The sequence below is a fragment of the Cyrtonyx montezumae genome, unplaced genomic scaffold (assembly GCF_038088225.1).
Source record: "Cyrtonyx montezumae isolate F1298 unplaced genomic scaffold, pur_monq_1.0 scaffold_2, whole genome shotgun sequence".
Lineage (NCBI taxonomy): Eukaryota > Metazoa > Chordata > Aves > Galliformes > Odontophoridae > Cyrtonyx > Cyrtonyx montezumae.
In genome coordinates, this window is record NW_027071936.1 from 30,485,283 (window position 1) to 30,508,609 (window position 23,327).

The 23,327-nt window shown below is 46.7% G+C and overlaps 3 protein-coding genes across 5 annotated transcripts; all 3 read right to left on the reverse strand.

Annotated features, from left to right (window-relative positions):
- Window positions 1-1,045: 1,045 nt before the first annotated feature.
- Window positions 1,046-13,159, reverse strand: LOC136048887 (UDP-glucuronosyltransferase 2A2-like). Of its 3 annotated transcripts, none has more exons than XM_065736789.1 (6): window positions 12,424-13,159; window positions 5,021-5,169; window positions 3,777-3,908; window positions 3,315-3,402; window positions 2,390-2,609; window positions 1,046-1,720 (listed from the first exon to the last, which is right to left on the reverse strand). In XM_065736789.1, exons 1-6 carry the CDS (start codon window positions 13,157-13,159, stop codon window positions 1,444-1,446), a joined length of 1,602 nt encoding a protein of 533 aa, XP_065592861.1. In that variant the 3' UTR covers window positions 1,046-1,443. The 3 variants fall into 3 exon arrangements, with proteins under 3 accessions (XP_065592861.1, XP_065592862.1, XP_065592860.1); XM_065736790.1 differs by lacking the exon at window positions 12,424-13,159 and adding an exon at window positions 10,082-10,833; XM_065736788.1 differs by lacking the exon at window positions 12,424-13,159 and adding an exon at window positions 7,426-8,246.
- Window positions 13,160-18,357: 5,198 nt separating this feature from the next.
- LOC136048889 (sulfotransferase 1B1-like) lies at window positions 18,358-20,546 on the reverse strand. Its single transcript, XM_065736791.1, has 8 exons — window positions 20,312-20,546; window positions 19,749-19,897; window positions 19,456-19,584; window positions 19,272-19,369; window positions 19,032-19,158; window positions 18,855-18,949; window positions 18,603-18,783; window positions 18,358-18,530 (listed from the first exon to the last, which is right to left on the reverse strand). Exons 2-8 carry the CDS (start codon window positions 19,894-19,896, stop codon window positions 18,418-18,420), a joined length of 891 nt encoding a protein of 296 aa, XP_065592863.1. The 5' UTR covers window position 19,897; window positions 20,312-20,546; the 3' UTR covers window positions 18,358-18,417.
- A 74-nt stretch (window positions 20,547-20,620) lies between these two features.
- On the reverse strand, window positions 20,621-22,263 carry LOC136048890 (sulfotransferase 1B1). The gene is made up of 7 exons (XM_065736792.1): window positions 22,070-22,263; window positions 21,820-21,948; window positions 21,604-21,701; window positions 21,363-21,489; window positions 21,186-21,280; window positions 20,934-21,114; window positions 20,621-20,862 (listed from the first exon to the last, which is right to left on the reverse strand). The coding sequence occupies exons 1-7, from the start codon at window positions 22,215-22,217 to the stop codon at window positions 20,750-20,752; spliced, it is 891 nt and encodes a 296-aa protein (XP_065592864.1). The 5' UTR covers window positions 22,218-22,263; the 3' UTR covers window positions 20,621-20,749.
- Window positions 22,264-23,327: the final 1,064 nt, after the last annotated feature.

Genomic DNA, 23,327 nt, shown 5'->3' on the forward strand with positions numbered 1-23,327 from the left:
TGATGGAATGTGGTGGAGCTCAGCCTCAGGAGACAGCTGTATGAAGATGTTTTGTGAAACCATTCTGCTCTAGGACCTGATTGTCATGTGTTCACTGTCAACATGTTTCTGCACATCCTGTCATGACCATGCTGGATTCCTAGTTGCTGTGAGAAACACTAGTAATCTTGTACTAATCACTCTAGATTGAAAACCATTCACTTACAACTTTGTGAAGGTTTTTGTATGAAGAGATTTAAGTGGAACTGAAGCTGTTAACAGAGGCGACAATTTAAAAGCTAATGTATTGAGGGGAATTTTATTATGTACACAAAGATGATGTTTTCTCACTCCATTTGAAAACAAATCCACAACATTCAGAACACAAACATTGGTTAAAATCGGGGCAGATTCTTTCTTAACTGTGCTGGCATAATAGTGGAATAGCCTTCCCTTGAACAGGAAGAGGTCTGAACTAGCATCAGTTTAGTAGGTTTTCATCAGCAAAGTCTCCTTAAATAGTTTCAGTAGTGCAACATTGAACATCACTGTGTCTGAACCACAGGCAGCATTATTTTCCTACCAGTACTTCAGGCAAGGCATGTAACTATTGTGTTGTTCCCATGTGTGACGTGACTTCTTTGTGGGTTCCACCTCAAGATTTCTGTTTCTCATTTATCAGTTACTATGGCTCAGAGGATTTGGGGATTAACATGAGCACGTTACTGACAGGTGTTGGTTATTTTCACACTGATGTGGTGTTGAAGTTGGAATAATTGTGTGTGCAGCAAGAATCCAAGCGTACTGGATGGGAAAAAGGAATGGTTCCCAGAGGAAAGCAAGCAGTTTTAGTACTGGTTTCACTACTCAGATAAGCTTTGATCTCCCCTCTACTACTAAGTAGTGCATTTGTAGAAAGTGATGAAGTCTTCTTCACCAGATTCTGGCAGCTCCCAGTCTTTCATGATGTCAGCTTTTCAGTTGGGTGTTTTTTAGAAGCTTCGGTGTTCAATCTGGAAAGAACTATGCTTGCAGGAGAGGTGTTTTGGTTTTGAATCACCAAGCATAGGTGACTTTATGGGGGAGGACAGAGCTATGCTAAGAAAACAGTTTGCAGGACCACTGGACAACACACAGAAGGATTGAATTTATAAAGGATGCCAAACTGGATTTGAAAAGTTTAGAGTGGCAATTACCATTCTAGGAATACTCTCTGATCAGCAAACAGCTTCCCAAGGGATTAAGCAGCTATAATTCCATATTCTAGAGACCAAAAGTGATTTGCTGGCTTAGCAAGCAGCTCTCCAACTGCTTTTTTTTTTTTCCATGACCCAGTTCAATGAGGTGCTTCATGATACACATAGCTTTAAGAATATCCTAATAATTGTATTTACCAAGGAATACGCGGAAATGCCTTACTGAAGCAGTGTATGAGAAGTAAGACTGCTGATGAGATCAATGTATCTATTCTTTCTTCTTCTTTGTGATCCTACCACATTTTCTGAAGCAAAATATGCAGCACTTGACAAGAATGAAGCCGGCAATAGCTACACAGGTGAACAGGAAGGCCAGAACATCCAGGCAGTGGTACTGGTACCAGGTAAGATGGTGAGCAGCTGGTCTCAAGTGCTTTGCTCCTTTGTGACGCATGACAAATTCAATCCAGAAGACAGCTCTGTCTAGAGGCTTAATTGGCTGGTCATGGTGTATTTTGGATAACCTTAAAGCATTTTCCTTGTAGCTGAAAAAAAAAAAAAGGGGGGGGTGGGGGGGAATTTGTCACTGATTTCTGAAACAACTTATTCCACAGCTGGCTGTTGTCTTGAGGTAGAAAGTGCTACTTTTACTTTTAGCAATGTTATTTAAAAATATTTGAAAATATTATTTAAAAAATATTTGAAACCAGCCCAGTTTATTCTACCTGCACAGAACTCGAGGTACAACCTTTAATAGAGAAAACTAGTCTTTCACAAAGAAATATTCCAAATGATTTCAGTTATTCCTGTAAAAAATGCAACGTAAAATTTTTTACATCTGTTCAGGTACAGCGTTGCCGCAATAACATAAGGATACTGGAGACTCAGATGAGAGAACTGTGTCAGCTCCAAAAAAGGATAAAACAACTTCGTATTGTCATGCAGTGTATCCCAAGAATTGATGCTAGCAGTGAACAGAGAATCACCTTCGGAGTTGCTCCTGAGCTATCAATTCCTTCTTCAAAGGAATCTTAAAACAAGATACAAACGAAGTAGAATTGCTGGTCTCTCTTTTTCTGAGATGCTGATTTGTTTTTTATCTAAGACCTAAGTGCCAGCTATTCAGTATTTTGAGTTCCCAGAAAAGCCAGCATATCTCACAGCAGCTGCCCAAGGTTTAAATAACATCACTCTGACAGAAGAACAAAACTCACGTGGAATTGTTAATGACTGTATTCACTGCATCAACTAGATCCTGCGTCTTCAGTGTGCTGAAATCCAGCTCAACTGCAGCTCCTTTTGCCCTCATGTGAGCAATGTTGTCATGCTGATCAGCAAACATGGGAATCCCAACCATTGGGATTCCATGGTAAATAGCTTCATAGATCCCGTTGGTTCCACCATGAGTAATGAAGGCTTTTGCCAAGGGATGGCCTGCAACAGAGAAGGTGAGACACATGTAGCAGCAGCAGGGCATGTTCACAGGAATATCAGAGCTGCCCACTACTTAAATAAATGCACCTTGAGTTCTGGATTGGCATCAGAGCATGCATATTTAGCTTAAGTTCCCCACATGCATACTTGAACGTTGTATGTGAACTACTACATTCCTCCAGACTACTCTAAAGTTACTTCAGCCATTCTGCAGTTGTGCAGTTCTAGTTTTCACATTGGCTCAGGTTTGTAAAAGCCACTTCTGCAGCCTTCTTAGCTGACCTAAATGCTTGAAACATTATGAAGAATGTGCCCAGAAAATGAATTGCAGTGATGAAGTCCAGAGCACATACTTTCTTTCTTACTGTCCTACATGTGGTTTTTAGTCCTTGCAAACTAATGCTACTGGGCTCTGTAAGACTTAACTTTTTCTTAAGAGATCCATCTGAATAGCTGAGCTTGAATTGCTGCCTTCCTGAGCCACTGATCTCTACTCCTTTTATGGTCTGGCTCTACTTGCCTTAAAAAAGAACTAGGAAATTAGGGCTTCAAGAACTAAATCCCTGTTGCTTGAGGTACAAAACTAACTGTAGCCATAAGTGTTGGGGTTCTTTCACCCAAATAAGCCATTTTAGAAAATAAATAAATAAATAGGAAATAGCTTTTTCCAAGGCTGTAATTCATCCTAGGTAGAAACAGTCTCACCAAGCAGGTCATTTTGGGGTATCCAGTCATAAATTCTGGTGTTAGGGCCCAGAGCTTCTGGTTTTTTTCCTTTATATCGCCAGAGGACCTTGAACAAAAGAACACTAAGATAAACACTATGACTGTGGCATTATCTTCTGTATTATTACATGTAAAGCAGAGCATTATCTCAATCTCACATATCCTTTCCCAATGATTCAAATAGTTTTGGCTCCAGTTGAGATCTTTGGTTAGTTATTTTGGTTTATGCCACATCTCCATATCATATGGGTCAGGAATGGGGAGAAGAAATACCTTATTTAGGATGACTCAGCAGTCTACCTCTGCATAGCCCAGCTTCTGGCCATGGGATATCCAGCAGAGATGCAGATAAAAATCAGGCCAGTCAAATGTAGGTTTGCTGAAGGAAGCGTGAGTGACAAAAAACAAGGCAGGTTGTTTTATGCTCGAAAGTAAACTCACATTTTGTGGAAGCTGGCTGAGGGCTCTGGCAATCACATTACTTCTTTCATCGGTTAGATTGTAGACCATTGACCCAAGAGAAAATACCACAATGCCATGTTCCCCTGAACTCTGAACAAATTCTTCAATTTCCTAAGAGGTAGAAGGCATATGAACACTAATCACACAATGCAGATCACATAAATTATGTGAAGAGAGAGAGTAATTAATTTAGTTTATCGAGAAGATAATTGTGGTGTCATAAGCACCTCTGCTGACAGAAGGCTATTACAAAGATATACATCGCCCTGTGCAGAACAGGCAGCTTCTCCCCCAAGAAGGAGCAAGACAGGCACCAAGACGAACAGAAGTTTTGTCTCTTTGAATCCAAGTCTGGAAGTTTCAGGAGAAACATTTCTTTCAGAGCATGACCAGCAGCAATGGATCCTGGTAGTGGAATGCAAAGGCGTACTTTGTGACGCCCTCCCTGGCAGTTTGTCGTGATATGCAGACCTTCAGGAGTGGACATCACTGACAACTGACAGATTGTTGCAACATCCTGAGTAGAGATTTATCAATTTGTTGCTGTCACTTTGTTAGCCAGTTCTGCATTTCCTGAAGCATATGTATTGTTAACCAGACTTAACATGTCAGACCAGTAGATCTTCCTGTTCCTTCTTTCAGGTAGTGTCACATAAAATGAAGTAATAATATCCAAAAGGAAATGGCTATATCTCTCTCTCAGCTCAACCCCTGTAGCAGTTAAGAGTCAAGAGAGTTTCAAATTCCACCTGAACGTTGCCAGTCACGGCAGGCTGAAAATGCAGAATATTTTACTCCCTTTAAGATCTCTCAAACTAAGCACCAATAGAGAAAATGTCAGCTCTAGTCCCTTTCTGCAAGTCTTGGCTCCATTTTGCCTAGAAATTTTTTCTTGTCATGGTGTCCTGCTGCATCGGGTATTTCGGTGTTTTCATTCAATGTCTTACAATTAAATTTTACACTTAACTGCTCTGAGGTAATGCCTGTTTCTCCTAAAAGAAATACCCATATTTGCTCTTGCTGACTCAGCTATCACCTTTTGATAGCAAGCTGAAAACCCAGCCCTCAGTTTGTACAGTTCTGGGCAGACTGCTAAACAGCTCCCTGCTCCCACTGGCAGTAGAACATCTGTTTTAAGAATGAGCTTTCTCATGATACGGCTGATCAGGGATGAAAATAGATTTTGTAGACAACCTGCCAATGGCAGAACAAATTCAAAATACCTTTGGCAGTGGCTTCGCAGGCTGGCAATGAAGTCCTCCAACGAATTCAAAGTTGGGCAGGAAAGGGCGAGGAAATTCAACATCCCAGTATGTTCTGATTAGCCATATCTCTGCTTTCCCCATCGTCTCACACAGGGTTGTGGGCCTTCCTGTGGGCAAGGTACAAGGCATTTACAACAATCACGAGTACAATCCTGTTTGTAGTAGATTGCAAAATATTTGCCTTACCTTTGTATTTTGGTACTCCCAGTCAGTGTATACTGTCAAACTGAGCATGAAGAGAAAACGTGGACATATTCCTTGTCCTGTCCCTCTTCATTCTTATTAAGTTGCCACAAAAAAAAATAAATAAAAAATTTAAAACCATTCTGAACCTCCAGGATAAATGTAGAGCAGTACATGAGCAAGTTGGGAAATGTTTAATTTCTGTGCATTTCTTGTACTGCTGGAAAATTTCATTACCCATGCTTGTAATAAAAAGCCATTTGGCAGAAGAAAACAGTCACAGAAAACTCATGGCCACATAAAATTAAATGAATCACAAAGTGATGATCAGAACTCCAGGAAGAAGAACGTTTTTAACTAAGTTCTATTGCATTTTTTCAAATGATGTCTCAGTCTGTGGCTGCTCAGATTAAAGTGAAAAACGTGCACATTTAGCCCTAGTTCTCTTTGGAACTGGGAAATCTGCTGAAATTTGTAGGGAATCTGTGAATGCTGTTTTAGGCAAAATCTAATGTCTCTAGAAATTCATCTGCAGGAAAAAAAAAAAAAAGGAAGAAAGAAAAAAGGGAAAAACTCTCTTATAGCTTCCCATTTGGAAAATTCATCTTAGGTACATCTTGCAACTTCTCTGCAGTATTTTCCTCACAGAGTAGAAAAGGGTTAAAAGTGTTAAATGATTTTTCAAGGCCAATCTAATGCAAATAACATCCAAGCAATTTAAATAGCAGGTAGAAATTTGCCCATAGAGCATCTCATACTACTTGTTCAGCTTTAAAAAACAATAAAATGGTGGTGTGGTGTTTTTTTTTTTCTTTTTTCCTATGTTGTTATTATTTTTTCTAAAGTAGAAGTCAATGACCCAGCTACAAAATTACGGGAGTGAAAATGACCCCTGCATTACTACTAGAGTGATATGAAAGTGTAACTTTGCAAGTTGTAGTGTGAAATTGTGAAGTCCTGCGTGACAGAGAAGTTCAACCCATGGAAAAAGGGCTAGTCTGAAAGGCAAAGAAGTGTTCACTGAAAACACAGGAACTGACTGGAGGGCAGTAGAGTAGATGCCCTGTCATTATCTGCTTGAACACAGATATTCTATACAAGGTTCAATGTCCATTGAACTGAAAGGTCTCTTGAATAGACTGAGTCAAACCTGTGCTGTAATAGGCTAGAACAGAAGTTTTGAATATATAGATTAAGGAAACTGTATTTTAAATTCTGTATGGTGAAGGAAAGGGAAAGGTGACAATACTTAACAATTATTCTTGGAGAAGACAAACCCACACTTAGCATCCACACTAATCAGGGCTGCCAGATAGTACCTCCAGATGGTGCATGCAACATGAATGCATGCAACTTTGCTCTTCCCATCCAGTGATGGCCAGTAGTTAGAACAGGATCGGCTCCATTTCAGTCCTAGCTCCATGTTACCAATGAAACTGTCTCCACTAGCTTCACTTACTGAAACAGTAATTTTACCCTCCAGTCTTTATCTGCTACCACCTTAGTTGTAGAAGTTCCTGTCCTCAAAATTATGAAACAATTGTCCTCTAAATTCCTCTATAGGCACTAAAATAGGCATGCAGCTCACAAGAAGAGCTAATCAGCAGTACCACTATTGACAAAAAATTGCGACTACATGCTCTAAAGATCATTAAGTGGAGATAGAATAGGACTGCACTGGTATCTGTTAGGCTATACAAGCCTTAAAAGATAAAGCACAATCGCTGTCTGACCAACACAGAATTATCATCTCTGCTGACCTCTGTTAAGAAATTAGGTTAATTATGCACTACTATGTATCAAAACTGCTACAGTGAATTCTTAAATTTTGCATGAAAACATTCTGCTTAAAATGTAGAAAAGAAATCAGAGACCTGTTCTACATCAAATGATGTGAGTGAGGACTGAAGTATAGATCAGACTGGTATCTGTGACACAGCAGAGACTAGTGTCTTTATCTTTAGTGACCTACAGCCTCCTTCAGAGACCTCTTCCTCCCTTCTATCAGCAATGGAAGGAGCTCAGTGTACTCCCTTCTAACACAGAACTACATCTTCAAGGAGATCATCTACAACATAGTGAGACATTTTAAGAAAGTATTTTGATACTACAGCACTAAGCTCTCAAAACATTCAAAAAACACAGTTTATGCAAGAGAGAATGCTCAACAGCTGCCTTACCCAATACATTACTGTAGTACCCATCCCATTCATTTCGCCAAAACTTCAAGAAAAATAAATCCATGGAAAGGTAAAAGAAGAAATTCCGCAGTCTCTCCACAAAGGACATTTGGTCCGTCAGCCCCATTGTGCTAGCAGGCACATAAGAAGGTGGAGATGGGAGCCTACCACACAGCCGCTCTACAACATTCCCCTCAGAAAAACGAAAGCTGTACACAAAAGGGATTGCCAGGAGTCCTGCTGCAAGCTCACCGCATACAGATAGAGGGTCGGCGACCAGAACATCGAACTTGGCCTGATGCAGCTTTGCTATCAGCTGAGGATTTGACACCAAGGCGTCACAGGCCTGCTTTGACATGTTGTAAAAGGAGTATATGTCTTTCATCATCTTCCACATGACCTCCCAGGGGAACAGATCAGGGAGGTCATTAAGCCAGAGATTGATGAAGTCCTCCATGACAGCATCCAGGGTCTCTTGTGTAAAGTTCACTTTCAGGACCTCAAAGGTGAAAGGGGATGAGGGGTCTTGGTAGTTGATGAGCAGATTTGTTGATGGTACCAGCACAGTCACTTCATGACCCCGGAGAATGAGCTCTTCCAGCAACACTTTCATGTTGATCCAGTGACTGGCATCAGTGGGCCAGACCACCACCTTCCCACAAAGGCCAACACTCCAGCAGCACGCATAGCTCCAGAGTAGCCAGGAGAATCTTTGCCCCATCATCTCAGCAATCCGTGCACAACTCCAGTCTGAGCACGCTTGAAATAGTTCACTATAGTGTGCAAACAACTTTGGGAGCAGCCAGTAAAAGTGTGATCCACTCGGTGCCAAGAGGGCATGTCAGCACACCAAATGCCACTTGTGGGAGGGCTGGGCAAACAGTAAATCCTGTTCTGGAATTTCCTGCAGAGCCTTGAAAATGAAGGCAACTCCTGTTTCTGCTCACCAGAAAGTGCAACCTGCGAGGCCCAGAAGCCCTTGCCCTGCTGCCAGATCTTCAAGGTACACATGCCAGTGCTCAGCAGCAGTTCAGGCTAGCGGAGCACAAGGAGCTCAGTCTTTTCACTTGACTACAGACTAGAATTATTTCTTTGCCCTTTAAGAACCAGACTACCTGTACGGCTGGTTACAGTTTTAATCTCCTGATTTACTAGGTGCGGACACAAAATCCTGCAGTGGTTCACAACTAGTCCACAGTGTGCTCTCATCCTGAATTTAGTATTACCAAATGCTGTGAACACATTACTGGAAGGGCATGGTCCTGGCAGAGGTCATCACAACATCAAGACCATTCCATGGAAGAGAGGAGGAAATGGGGAGCTTGGGTTTTGCTCAACTTCTTTGCCCATCACTGTTCAGGGCAGTCCAACACAAGAGTCCACATTTCCCCTCTTGAAGGCAATCCCACAGATACATCAAAGATGCATTGTGCCACTGATGTGCAAAGAGAGAACGGGCATCTGCTCTTTCCTGAGCGGGAGGATGAGGCTTATGCTCAGTCACAATAGGGTCTGAGCACTCCTCCAGGGGCTCAGCACCACTACATGGGACCCTCACTAGACTGATACAGCTCAAGCAGGAGACACAGCAGATTGCATTCAGAGGGGAGAAAAAGTGATCTTATGTAGACTTTATACGTGTAACCTTAAATGCTAATGCATACATTTTATGTCTAATAGAAAACATAATAAATCACTCAGTTCAGGCAGCCGAAAGCTAACACAGCCTTGGCTCAGCAAAGTACACTGCTTCCAGCACAAGGCTTTCTAGCTGCTACCAAACTTGATAAGCAACACAAATAAATATGTAGCTAAGTACTCCAGTAGTATGACTTTCTGCCAACTTTGCTCTCTCAACAAAACCACCCACTACTACAGATCTGAAAAATAAATAAAGGCACTTAAATCCTCACGTGGAAGTAATAGCCTTTCAATTACTGCTCTTCCACCATGAAATAAATGAATAAATGTGTTAATTAATGAATGAAGATTGTTCTATCTCTTCCTAATCATGACAAGAGCTTCTTAAAACAAAACTGCAAAATTAGTTCTGCATTTGTCATTAGATAAACAAGTAAGTAACCCCAAATACTTCTTCTTTTAGACACCTTAAAAAAATGCCAAAGACTTTTTTTCCTTGCTGGTGGGAGAACTGTATCACTGCCCACTGAGAATCGGTGCATTGCAGTCCTCTTAGTCTGCAGAGACAGCTGCTCTTTTCAGACCCATAAAATAATCAGGGAGGCTGTTTTCTCTTCATTCTGATGAGAGCTAAGGAGCGCGAGTGTCACTAAGGGAAAAAGAGGTAACTTTGGTAGAGAGCCTTCTAAAAGTGAATTTTAGTTCAACAGTAGCATTTGGTAGAATTGCAGTGGTATTTTTCTCTTCTTTGTGTCTGCTGCACTTGACTGATGGGCTGTTTCAAGTGGTGTTAGCACTTGACAGGTTTGCCTATGTAAAAAGTAAATGTATAGTTTTAGCTGTAGCTAGAAATGAGTAAGGTTTGTTCTAGCCTGGGTTGTTTGCTGTGACACAGTTCTGGAGGAAAGGAATTCAGGTGTGCCTTGGTCCTAACTTATACCTTAGCACCACAGCTTTGGGTTTGCAGGTCTACGTGTACAGTATGTGTAATCTCTGCAAGTAAGAGCAGCCTTACCTAAAATATCACTGTAGTATTGATTCCAGTGTCCCCAGAGAAAGTAATGGTATGCGATGTCCTGCAGAGCATAGGAGAACATGTTTTTCAGTCTCTCCTTGAAGGTCATTTTGTCTGTAAGGGAGCTTAAGCTGGCTGGCACATAGGAAGGAGGTGCTGGGAGCCCCCCACAGATCCGCTCCACCGTGTTGCCCATGGAGAACCGGATGGTGTACACCAAAGGGATACCCAGCTCCTCTGCAAACAGCTCCCCACTGGGCATCAGTGGGTCTGCCAGGAGGACATCAAAGGCAGATGCCCTGAGCCTTTCCAGCAGAACTTTGTTCTTCATGACTTCATCACAAATGGTTCTGGTTATATTCTCAAACTTGTGCAGCAGATTAAAAATCTTGTAAAGACTTCGCCAGAAAGGTAATCTTCTCTCCTCATAAAACCAAAAATAGAAACCTTCATCCAGTGTGGCAGCCATCTCACTTTTGCTGATTGGCACCTCTACCACCTCAAACTGGAAAGGTGAGGGCTGGGTGCCATTGAGGATAAGGAAGCATGAAGGCAGCAGCACAGTCACCTCATGGCCCCGGGCTACAAGTTCCTGCAGGATATACTCCATGTTGAGCCAGTGGCTGTTGTCAACTGGCCAGACCAACACCTTCCCACCAGACACATAGCCCAGCACAGCCAGCAGCCACAGCACAGCCACCTTCTTCCCCGACATGATCTGCAGTGCTTCACAGTACTTCCGTGACCTTGCTTCCTCGGGAGCAGCAGGGCACACCAAGATGGGCTGGGCTTGCATGACACTGCAGGGCAAAGAGCCAAGGAAGCTGGTGCAAAATCCCGTCGTGGATAACAGCATGTTTTCCCGGGGAAAAGGTGACTGGAACCAGCTGGCTCCATCTGATGGTCAGTGGTTTGCTGAAGCTGGAAGATATTTCCTCTAAAGCAAAGTGGAGAGATGTGAGTCTATGGCCATGGGCTGTCCTGACTGCCACCAAGTGCCAATAATATGCTGTAAGTAGAACCAGAAGTTCTGCTACGCTGCTTTATTTACAGACATACTTCTGATTTCCAGGTAAGAAATGATGTGAGATTTCCCCACTGTGACAGGAATAATCGTGCTCCTGACTAGTTCTGTTTTCCCAATCATGAAGTCGGGCAGAGCATTTGCTGTGGCTCCTGTGCTGTCCAGAGTCTCCTTTCCATAATGAAGGTGAAGTGGAGGTAGTGGTCAGGCTCTGAGAAACTGAGCTGAGGCTCCTGTCTGCTGCACACATGGCAGGAGCTTGGTATGCTTGTGGAGTCCTGCAGAGTGCAGGCAGATTGCATCCTGCGAGATTTGCAAGTGCCCTGTTAACACAGGGTTCATGTGAGCTCAGTAAACATGTCATGTTGATTGTGCACTTACCCAAGCACATTTTTCTATGGATTTTTTTTTTTGCTTAAAAGAGTCCAGAAAAAAGCCTGTGAGGATGGCTTTTTTTTTTTTTTTTTTTACTGTTTCCTTGTAGGTGGAAGGTCTGTTTGCACAAAAGAAATTGTACTTAGAAAGGATTGGTTCTCATTAGCAGTGATGTAAGTAAAGCCTATTACAAAAGCACAGAACACCTCAGTTGCTATTGAGGGTCAAGGCTGGCATGTAGCACACCTAGTTGCGATGCTCTGCATCAGGAAAGCAGTTCTATTGCTGTGTGGTTTCAGTGTGAGAACAGGAGTGGAAGAAGTATGAGCTGAGCTCTCCTTGCTGAGAGCACTCTGTGCTGAGGAAGTTTATTGCAACTCTAAATTAGAATTAACTGGGAAGACTGCAGATTCTTGTCTTTGTACTGTGCCATGCCAGGGAACATGGGGCTCCTGTTTTGTAGATGAATTTATTCCTTTGGTCGCTGTAATCACACTGGCCTACTGTTTCAGACTGCGATTACATGCCATAGAGGTCACAGAATCACAGAATCATTAACGTTGGAAAAGACTTCTAAGATCATCCAGTCCAAACCCCAACCCATTGCCACCATGTCCCTCAGCGTCCTCAGTGCACACGACCACGTTTCTTGAACACCTCTAGGAACGATGACTCTACCACCTCCCTGGGCAGTCTGTGCCAATGCCTCACGATTCTTTCTGAGAAGAAATTTTTCCTAATACCCAATTTGAACCTCAGCTGTTTGACTCTTTCACTGGTGGCTTACTCACTTTTCCATATATGGATATAATGAAAGATTTGTTGGTGGCCGTGTGTTGATTGCTCCCCCCTCCAGGCCTTCCCTTTGCCACCCTCGAGGCTCCCAGCTCTGTAGCACAGTATGAGAAGCTGAGTGATGAGGAGCTATTTAGCAACAGCTTACCTAAGACCTTGCTGTAGTAGATGTCCCATTCTCCCCAGTAGCTCTGGAAAATGTAGTCTTGCAAGTGATAAGACAGGATATTTTTAATTCTCTCGCCAAAAGACATGTGGTCAGTGAGCTCAGAAAGAGCCGCAGGTGTGTAGGATGGTGGGGCTGGGATCTTGCCGCAGTGCCTCTCAACAGTGGAGGCTGGAGAGAAGCGCAATGAGTACATGAAGGGCAGTGCCAGCTTGAGAGCCACAAGGTCCCCACAGAGAGTCACTGGGTCTGACAGCAGCAGATCATAGCCAGAGCCCTGCAGACGGGCCATCAGCTCTCGGTTGGTCAGCACTGCATCACACATCTGCCGGTTGACCTGGTGCCAGCTTTTGGACAGTTTCCCCAGCTCCTTGTAAAACTGCCAGAAGGTTGAGGCTGTTGGCCTGTTGTTAAGCCACAATGCCATGATCTCCTCAATCAGGTTTGCAATGGTGTCTTTCTTGAAGGGCACGTTAAAGATCTCAAACTTCTCAGTGGTCTCAGCCTTGGGCTGAATGAAGAGGGAAGCATTGGACACCAGGATGGTGACACTGTGCCCACGGTGGATGAGCTCCCGAATAACCGTCTTCACGTTTAGCCAGTGACTGCCCTCTGTTGGCCATACCAGCACGTTCCCACAGAAGACAGCTGCTATGAGAGCCGCATGGAAAGCAAGAAGCTGGAGGCATCTATTGGAGCTGGTGGTTTTTGTGGCCATGGCAGGATTGAGGGCTGGATAGCCTGGGAGCTTTCTCTTCCAGCTGGAAGTAGTCGACCTCTGCGTTGTCTGTGAGAGCCTGCTGCTACTCAAGCAGGGTCTTTCAAACCTATGTGTGGTCTCTGGACTGAAAAGACAGGAAAGGATGCTCGGTGATCTGCTCTTCCCTTTCTGTTTCCTACCTTTAACTTTCCCCTGCGAGTACTCCTTTCCCTAAATAGGAGTGGCAGCAGTCCTAGTGCTGTCAGAGGTCCCTACTACCCTCAGATCTGCCCATTTGCACAAGAATTTAATTATTTATTGTACCTTTGTAGTTTCTCCCTGAGGAATAAAATCCTTATTGAACACATGAAAGCAAATAATAGGGGTCTTCTTCTGCTGTATAGGTGCTATATTAGTCATTAAATGCTGGCAGATCTATAACTATGAGGAAATAAGTGGTATCTATGCAAACATTGAAGGAATATTGAGATTTGCTGAAGAATGTACAGCCACATCTGACTTGAGATCTGCTTTCAATTGCAACAGCCATGATGACTGTATAGTTTAATGTTTCTACATCTTATGGTACAAATTACGTATGCAAAAGATACTTTTTACTCTTTATTCCCAGAATATGCACAGGGTTCTAGAACAGGCATCTGTGCTGCATGAAGTGCATGCACGAAAGTACGGCCAGCCTTGGGGCAAGAGCCCTGGGCTACACAAGGTAGAGGGATACCTGTGATGGGACTAACTGGAACAAGTGATATTGTAGGCATCATTAAGTGACCTCTTCCACACTGTTTAAGTAATATAAATTATGGCAGCTCTGGTGCACAAGGGTCATTGCTGCATCAGCAGCACACTGGTCACGTTGTGGGCTTGGTTTGGGTGTCTAACTGTGGGTCTGAGTGCATCCTGGCTGCCAGAGGTACTTCTTGAGATGGAGCCTGCATATTCTTGGGTGTATCTCTTTTGGAAATGTAAACACTGCATCCTGAAAGGAGCTCTTAAACACCAAGTATCAAAATGAGAACAGAAATGAGACAGAAAATGGTATGCTCCATCTAACGTGATTCAGCAGGGTGAAGAGGGCAATGCCACGTAGCAGATCTCTTACCTAGAAGAGCCTTCTGAGGTGCAAAATCCTCGTGCTCTGGTTCATATGGTGCAATGTGCTGTGCTGGTTTGCTTCTGTGTGTTGCAGCTTACCTGCTCTGAGCCTGGGCGACTCTGGCAAGATCTGGCTTTGGGCAGGACTTTAAATAAGTTTCACCCTGAACATGTATTTTCAATAGGACAAAGTAATACAATATGGTATGATCATAAGGGGGCATGTCTTCTAGGACTATTCATTGCTTTGTTGTACTTCAGTAATTCAATAGTTAATCTTCTCTGTACTAGGGCATATCACAGTGTTGCTACTGAGCCAGGTTCTCAGAAGGATTTGCTTCCTGTAGCTCAGAGATATGGTTTCTAATGACTAAAAATATTTTTTGCTCCTTTTAAGATCCTAGCTGGTATAACAGAATTGGTTGTTATATAATAGACTCATTTACAAACTGCCTGCAGGAACAAATTGCGTCTTGTGCTTTGTTTGCAAAGCTTTCCAAGAGTTGCATGTTAGCCTTGCTAAGTACTGTGTGTGGCACTTGGTTCCAAAAGTTGAGGCACATGTTTACTAACTGGGAACTATAGAAATCTGAAGATGCATCTCTGTGTTTGTTTGTTTTTTTAATTATGTCAATAATACACAAACTTTCTAAACCCTCTGTTTGGGGAATTATACCAGCATGCAGCATGTGACTGTAATTGGCTTCACCTCCAGTAGTTTCTCCACAATTGTAGAATCAGCAAATGGCTTGGGTTGGAAAGGACTTTAAAGCCCACCCAATTCCAACTCCTTGCTGTGAGCTGGTTGCCCTCCACCAGATCAGGCTGCCCAGGGCACCATTCAGCTTGACCTAGGGATTGGACATCCATGGGCTCTCTGGGTAGTGTGTGCCAGTGCCTCAACACCCTCGCAGTGAAGAATGTTTTCCTTACACCTAATCTATATCTACCTGCTTTTATTTTAAAATCATTACTCCTTGCAGGCACAGTTTTGTGAATTGAGTAGAGGATAATAATAGCCTCCCTTGTCCTGCTGGACACGCTTTTTCTGATGCAACCCAGCATACGTTTGGCATTCCAGGCTGCAAGTGGCACACAGGGCCGCTCTCAATCCACTCATTCCCATCTGTACTGATACTTGGAGTTGCAAACTCATTTGAAAATCATAGAATCATAGAATATCCTGAGTTGGAAGGGACCCACAAGGATCACTGAGTCCAACCCCTGGCTTCACACAGGACCACCCAAACCCTGTGTCTGAGAGTGTTGCACAAATGCCCTCTGATCTTTAGCAGCTTGGGGCTGTGCCCATTGCCTTAGGCAGCCTGTTCCATGCCCACCGCCTTCTGTTGCAGAGCCTTTCCCTAACACTCCCCTGACCCTCACCTATAAAAGCTCCATGCTGTTCCCTCAGGCCCTACCAGAGAGCAGAGCTCAGCACTGCTCCTCCCCTCCCTGTGAAGAGCTGCAGCCACCATGAGGTCTCCCCTCAGCTCCTCTGCTCTGGGCCGAACAGACCAAGGGATCTCAGCTGCTCCTCAAATGTCTCGCACTCTAGACCTTCACCATTAGAAAAATACTGCTCAAATTTGTAAGATTTTGTTTCTAAACCCCCAGTAACAAAATCCTCTGTAGAAGTTAAGAGCTATTGCCAGCAGAACCAGAGGGTTAAAGCCTACTTTTAAGGGTAGGATTTAAAAGGACGGGTTTTAAAGGTGGTGCTCACATTACTATTCATGCAGAAAAGATAAACATTAAGAGGATTTGAGGATGAAATCCAGCAAACAAAAGAAAAGCAAGCTAAAGAAAGTGAATGGTATTACATGTCTGCATTTCACGTAGCTAGCATTACTCAGCATAACGGCTGCAGAAGCTGATGTAACCTCTGATCTCTAATAGCTGTAGGTTACTCAAGACTAATTACACACAGATTAGGGCATCCAGCCTCATGTTTTTCACATACAGGTACAAAAACGTCTTCCACATCTGTCTGAATGTGGCAGCAAGTAAGCCTCCTTGACCACCAGCACCTCAGAAATTCAGCATCTGAGCACAAAAGGGAAGCATTTGCCCTGAGAAGCACCAAATGACAGCATGTTTACTAGCTGGTATTTCAGTAAAGCAGTTTTGGGGCTAAACAGGAACTTGGAAGTCTTGAGTTGTGTAAGACAAGTGTTCCAGAGGGAGAGCAATGTGTGGGTGGGGAACACTGAGGATTATAATTCAGAAGTTGGTTCATCTCCAAGTGCAGGTTGGGATGGGAAATTAGATGTAGGAACACATGCGTAGCCTTAGTAGAATACTGATGCCCAAGTGTAAGAGGGAACTCCAGCAAAAGGTGATGAGCTAGGACCTGTAACATAGTGCCACTTCTCAGCCAGCTTTTGACTTTATCTCAGCACTGACAGAGGATGAAAATGCACCTGTGTTTACAACATCTCCTTGTTCAGTTTTCAGATTTTTTTAATTCTCTCCACTACTGCTCACATGCTACAGGGACACCTAAGCATGTAAACATGCGCACAGTGGAGCGGCTTGTGCCTTTTCACTCTGCAAGGAGGAAAAAAAACAAAATGAGAAAGGAGCCAGGTGCATTCAGTGCTGTACCCTGGCAGGGGAGACTGGTGTCAGTGCTCCTGCAGGGCAGCCACAGAAACCACTGGATCTGCAAATGGGAGGGTGTAGGTGTGGTGGGAGCCATTCAGTACCTCTTCAACCCCGTCTGTGTCAGGCCTTTCCTTGGGGCAGGTCAGCTCAAAGGTGATAGATACTAGTGCGTGAAGTTTGGACTTATCAGGGAGTTATCTCACAGAGCAAACAGGCAAAGACTGGGCTGTCTTGGGTTCTGGAAATGGGTGTGCAGCAGACATTGCTTTGAGCCATGCAGGAGTTTACTTGCATTCCATAATTCATTTATATGTTAGTAGCTCCACAGGGGAATGAAAAACAAATGAGATCCCTGCTAAATTTTGACTGAATTCACCAACTGTACATATCCCTAATGCCATACTTTATCTACCTGCAGATTTTTTAGTCTAAAAAATCTGGAGGCAGAGCAGAGTCCATCTCTGTTCAGGGGGAGTTACAAGAGGGAAATTTTTTTCTGTTGATGTGGGTGTAGCGTGCCACTTGAGAAGCAAGAGGAAAGGAAGAGGAAGGGATGTTGCAAGGCCTGGCTTTGTATCAGTGCATGCATGCAAAGGGTTTGTAGAGGAAGAAAAGTGCCTGGAAGAAATTAAAACCAAGTCATTTGCATGTGTGTAGGAGCAATCTGGCACAAGCAGTGGTGCTTTGTGGAAGCAGAAAGGAAAGGAAAGGAAATTCCTGCAGCTGGACATCATGTCATGATGCTGAGGGGCTGAGAGAGGAATTGCCAGAAGCAATCCAGTGTTCATACAGATTTCTTCAGCTCAGAAATACATAGCCAGGGGGTGATGGCCTGAGGAAAGCCCACGGAGAGCCAAAGGATGGGGTGAGATGAATGTGGATGAAAGACTGGTAGTTTCGTTGGTGCAAGAAATAAGGGATGTAAGAAGAAAACAAGCAACAGCCAGCAAAGCCAGAATGTCATTTTTGAATGTCTTGGGCCATTTAACGTGCATCTGAGAAAGAAATCACATATTCGGAGAGATCCCCTCAGAGAGACAGCAGTCTCAGGTGTTCCAAGTCCCTGACAGTAGATGGGTCTCCAGCTTTCTCTTGGCAGTGCCAGGGATGCTTTTGGCCCCATCCTGCTCAACAGGCCTCTTTCCCACAGCCCAGCTGCTGGGGAAGAAGAGTAGTTGCCTTGTCCACTCCCATCCCACCCCAGCATGACCTCAGCGGGGGGCTTTTCTAACACCTGCTGAGAGATAGGTGAGGATGGAGACAGTGGGCATGGGACCACTATGTGCAGGGGCATGGGACCACTATGTGCAGAGATGTACACAGGGACCAGAAAATGTATTTGTTTCCCATGTGTTGGAAACACATACCTCACTTAATTATTCCTCCCTTCAAAAAGCTTTGTGTGCACAGCTATATGTGTGTCCTAGTGGGTGAAACGCAACACAGTGATGCAGCTGCTATCAAATGACTGTGAAATGATGCTGGGGAGACAGTGGGAAGGCAGAAGTAAAACTCTTTTATTTTTGCAAAAGCAGGAATCTGGAGGGGTGTGGGATTCAGATTTGTGTGCGGAAGTACAGGTCGGTGTCTGCCATCTTCTGTGCATAATACTGGTCAAAGTGTGCACTCTGAGCCATGGTGAAGTGGTTCTTCCAGTCTCCGGTGATGCCTGGGGAGGTGAGAAGAGTCTGAGTGGGGCCAGAGGGGCCAGGGAGTCTGGGAACGCACCGAGGATGCTTACCTTTGCGCATGAAGGGGGAGATGCCATGGTCCATGAAGTGGGAGGGCACCGTTCTGTAGTTGGTGTTGGGATTGTCCCGCATGGCCTCGAAGGACGTGTGGTGGGCAATGGCCTCCAGTGCCCCCTCTGTCAGCTCCCGCCCCAGGAACTGGGCCACCTTAGCAATCTCCCGCCTGGGATCCTGAGGCAGAGGCTGGTGCTCAGCCACAGTACTGCCAGGCTTCCACCCTACTGGCAACCCCAGCCCCTCACCTCCTTCATGTCCTCGTAGAAGAGGTAGAGGATGGGGTGCTCCCGCCGGCGCTCCCAGTAGCCCCGCACATGGTCGAACCAAGAACCATAGGCCACTGTGTGGGGAGAGCAACCACGAATGTCACTGCATGGCAGCACCCTCGGTGTCTCCATGTGCCCCCATGGGTCCCTTTCCACCTTTGCCAGCCATGAATGCCTCCAGGTACTGCTCCCACGTCCCTGGGTGTTGTTCAAAGTTGTTCATCAGGTCAAAGTGGTAGAAAGAGACAGCCACATCCTTGGCATTGCGGCCCACGTAGATTATCTGTGGAAGAGTGTGTGGAAACAGCACCAGGTTCCCCAGTGGTGGAGATGCTCTCATCCCCCTGGGCTCCGAACACCACATGCAGAGCTAAAGAGACCAAGATTAGGGGCTACCTTGCAGCCATTGTCCCAGAAGGATTTGGGCAGGATATGTGCAGGCAGGTGGCTCTTGATCACACGGGGTGAAGGCATGGTAGCTAGCTGCTCTGTGCCTGGGGACCACAAAGGATGTCTCTGTGTGCCTCTGGGCACACCCCTTGGTGGGGTGCCCCCAGCGAAGCCCCCTCCCCACCCCTACCTGCTGGCATCTGTCCAGGGGCAGCAAACTCCAGCATGGGCACCCGGTTGACGATGGCATCCCGTTTGCACTTCTCAGGGTCGCCACCTTGCAGGATCATGTCCACGATCTCACTGACCCAGGTGGTTCCTGGGGAAATTGGCCCAATGGGGAAAGTACTGAAGAGACTCTCAGCACAACCAAAGCCCCCAGACTCCAACTGAGCACCACGGGATGAAAGAAAATCCCACTTGTGCTCTCCTGAGATAGCAGGTCCTAGACATGCCTGGACAGGTGGGGTTTGGGCTTCTCACCAGACTTGGGGAAGGTGGCCACCACGATGTCTTCAGGACGGCTCTGGAAGTTGTCCACCCGCTCCCAGTTTGGGGCAAAGGCGCAGACCATTGGGATGCCATGTACCATGCTCCAGGGCTGGCGCAGGTATTTGTCCAATGTGGCCATCCTGATAGGGGCAGGGAGAACTTACAGGAGGCAGCTGCTTGGGGGGAGCAGCCTAGGGTGGTACTCCTGGCCAGTGAGCAGCAGTCTGCATGCACAGCTGGGGAGTTGCAGTGATGCCTCTAGAACAGGGAGCAAAACCCCAAGGGTGTCCTGGCTGGTAGAATCCCCTAGCACCACCCCTCTATTCCCATCTAGCCCTTGGGGGGAGCAGGAGAACAAGGACTGGAAACATCCTGCAGCAGCTGCCATCCATGGAGGAAGTTTTGGGGTGTTGTATGCACCCCTGCAGAGCCCAAACCCTGTGCCATGTCACGTCAGGGGGCTGAGCCCTGCAGGTCCTTGAGCAGCCCACCGCCCACCTGACCCCATAAGGCACCCACAGTCCGAGGAGCTGAGTGTGGGAAGGAGACCTCACCTGGCAGCGTGCACTCTGCACAAGGTCAGTGACAGCAGGAGAGTGACGGGATGGCGTTGCCAGGAGGGTGGCACAGGGAAGGTGGTGGCAGAGGACAGCGAGGCTCGGGCCCTGCGCAAGCTCTGGGGAAGAAGGGAGGAGGACAAGAGAGTGTGGGAGGAGACTTTGTCTGCATGCCAGGAGGGAGGAGCAAGCACGGGGAAAGTACGGAGTACACGAGTACTGAAGTCTGTGGCCCCAGTCTGGGGAGTGATCTTGGCTGCGTCAGGGACAGGGCAAGCGCAGTGATGCAGCAACGAGCACACAGGGTGGGCTCAGCAGAAACACTTTATTTCTCTCCAGCAGCACTAGAAAAAAGAGCCCATGGTGTTGCTCAAGCAGTCCTGTAGGCATGGGTGGGTGATATGGGGCTGCGGAATCAGGACAGGAGAAGGCAACTCAGATGTGTGTGTGGAAGTGCAGGTCAGTGCCAGCCATCTTCTGTGCGTAGTACTGGTCAAAGTGCGTGCTTTGGGCCACTGTGAAGTGGTTCTTCCAGTCTCCGGTGATGCCTGGGGGGTGAGAAAAGTCTTAGAGGGGCCAGAGGGGATGAGTGGTCTGGGAACCTACTGGGGCTGCTTACCTTTGCGCATGAAGGGGGAAACACCCTGGTCCATGAGGTGGGAGGGCACCGTTCTGTAGTTGGTGTTGGGATTGTCCCGCATGGCCTCGAAGGACGTGTGGTGGGCAATGGCCTCCAGTGCCCCCTCTGTCAGCTCCCGCCCCAGGAACTGGGCCACTTTAGCAATCTCCCGCCTGGGATCCTGAGGCAGAGGCTGGTGCTCAGCCACAGTACTGCCAGGCTTCCACCCCACCGGCAACCCCAGCCCCTCACCTCCTTCATGTCCTCGTAGAAGAGGTAGAGGATGGGGTGCTCCCGCCGGCGCTCCCAGTAGCCCCGCACATGGTCGAACCAAGAACCATAGGCCACTGTGTGGGGAGAGCAACCATGAATGTCACTGCATGGCAGCACCCTCAGTGTCTCCATGTGCCCCCATGGGTCCCTTTCCACCTTTGCCAGCCATGAATGCCTCCAGGTACTGCTCCCACGTCCCTGGGTGGGGGTGCAGCTTGTTCATCAGGTCAAAGTGGTAGAAGGAGACAGCCACATCCTTGGCATTGCGGCCCATATAGATGATCTGCAGAGAGGCTGGTGTTGGTGGCATGTGGGGATTCGCAAGGTGCTAGCAGGGCTGCTCACCCCCTTACCCTTTGCAGGGTCCCTCCTGTTATGTCCCCTCCAACTCCATTACCTTGCAGCCGTTGTCCCAGAAGGATTTGGGTAAGATGTCAGCTGGGATATGAGTTTTGATGATACGAGGGGATGGCATGCCCTCCAGTTGCTCTGTTCCTACAAAATACACTCCTACTACTAGCAGGGTACACCTGAAAACCACATTCTGCCCCCACTCCTTTTAGCCAGTGTTGCCCCTCCAACCTGGAGCTAACATCTGCCCTAAGCCCACTACCTGCTGGCATCTGCCCAGGGGCAGCGAACTCCAGCATGGGCACTCGGTTGACGATGACATCCCGCTTGCATTTCTTGGGGTCACCACCTTGCAGGATCATGTCCACGATCTCACTGACCCAGGTGGTGCCTGAAGGAGAGGACAAGGGTCTGGCTGGTACTGTTCTCATCTGAACCCATCACAGGCACCTCAAATGGTGCTCTCTTCCTCTTCCAATGCACAGTCCTTCTCCCATGCTGAGGCTGCTCACCAGATTTGGGGAAGGTGGCCACAACGATGTCGTCAGGGTGGCTCTGGAAGTTGTCCACTCGCTCCCAGTTCTGAGCGAAGGCACTGACCATGGGGGTGCCATGCACAGTGCTCCAGGGCTGGCGCAGGTAGGCATCTACTGTACTCATCCTGATGGGGGCAGGGGACACAAGATAGCAGTGGGGTCATCATGGGGTCACCTCATCCCTGGTCAGGACCTGAAATCCGTGATGAGCCCACCCATCCTCGCCATGGGAGAAAACCCTGTCCTGTGTGCTGGTGTCCTGGGGAGGTGGGGAAAAAGAGGATGCTAAGAGAGAAAGAAGTCTGTGAAAGAAGTCTGAAGCCTGGCACCAGCTTTTGGGGTAGGAGAAGAGTTTTGAGAAAAGTGGGTGTAAAAGGACCGCTTGTCCTCTTCCTGGTGCTGTTGGTGTGCGTGGCTTGATACACCCACGCATCTGGTGAACCAAAGACCTGCACCTGTCTCTAGATCCCTTGGGCGATGGTGGAGATTCCCAAACGCATTTCTCGCAGCCTGCACACCCTCGCGAAGCTGGCCTTGCAGAGATCGACTACCCAGCGGCTTGCCAGCGCCCTGCAGCTGGCAGGGAAAACAGATTTCCCCCTCCTGATCCCCTCCGGTCTTCAGGCTTAGCGTTTCAGAGGCTGGTTCGGGACTGCTCATTACCTGCTGCTGTGTCCCGTGAAGAGCAGGGAGCGCTGTGCCCGCAGACACAGGAGCTTTAATTTCCTCTCCCAATTAGAAGATGGAGGCCGGGGGAGGTGCTTGGGGATGGGGACGTCACTGGGGGAGGGAAAGTGTGTGTAGGGTCAAGAGCCGGCACTGGGGCGGGGGGGGGGAAGGAGGGGGGGAAGCAGTGCCGAGCTCAGCACCTAATCCTAACCGGGGGTGGGGAAAGGTGCTACCTACATGAGGTTCACTGCTGGGACACAGGGCTCAGGCTCGTGCCCAGAAGGCTGGTCTGAAGTTTTCACGGTTGCAAAAGAGCAGTGCCTGCAGCAGCCAGCGCTGCTGGGAAAAGAGTTTAAGGGAGACGTGCTGCGTTTGGGGGAGGTTGCAGGTCTTTTCGGCAAAACCAGAAGCTGGAGTCACGTGGAGATGTTCCTCAGTACCAGAATTCACTATCTTGGAAACTCATAAACCAAAGCTGGAAATGGCATAGATGGGAGATTGGGGCTTCATTGCAAACCCTCAATGCCAGTGGGATGGAGACCAGGTTACTCCAGCGATGCCTGAG

Excerpts from the sequence above, each read along its gene's own strand:
- LOC136048887 (XM_065736789.1), bottom strand. The coding sequence starts at position 13,159 with ATGGCCACAAAAACCACCAGCTCCAATAGATGCCTCCAGCTTCTTGCT. Across the intron at positions 3,403-3,776 it reads TCAGCCAGCTTCCACAAAAT|GTCCTCTGGCGATATAAAGG; the intron begins GTGAGTTTACTT and ends CTTTTGTTCAAG. Across the intron at positions 1,721-2,389 it reads ACAGTCATTAACAATTCCAC|CTACAAGGAAAATGCTTTAA; the intron begins GTGAGTTTTGTT and ends TTTTTTTTTCAG.
- LOC136048889 (XM_065736791.1), bottom strand. The coding sequence starts at position 19,896 with ATGGCCACATTGGACAAATACCTGCGCCAGCCCTGGAGCATGGTACAT. Across the intron at positions 18,950-19,031 it reads GGCATTCATGGCTGGCAAAG|TGGCCTATGGTTCTTGGTTC; the intron begins GTGGAAAGGGAC and ends CTCCCCACACAG. Across the intron at positions 18,784-18,854 it reads TCTACGAGGACATGAAGGAG|GATCCCAGGCGGGAGATTGC; the intron begins GTGAGGGGCTGG and ends CCTCTGCCTCAG.
- LOC136048890 (XM_065736792.1), bottom strand. The coding sequence starts at position 22,217 with ATGAGTACAGTAGATGCCTACCTGCGCCAGCCCTGGAGCACTGTGCAT. Across the intron at positions 21,949-22,069 it reads GGCCACCTTCCCCAAATCTG|GCACCACCTGGGTCAGTGAG; the intron begins GTGAGCAGCCTC and ends CCTCTCCTTCAG. Across the intron at positions 21,490-21,603 it reads TCTGGGACAACGGCTGCAAG|ATCATCTATATGGGCCGCAA; the intron begins GTAATGGAGTTG and ends GCCTCTCTGCAG.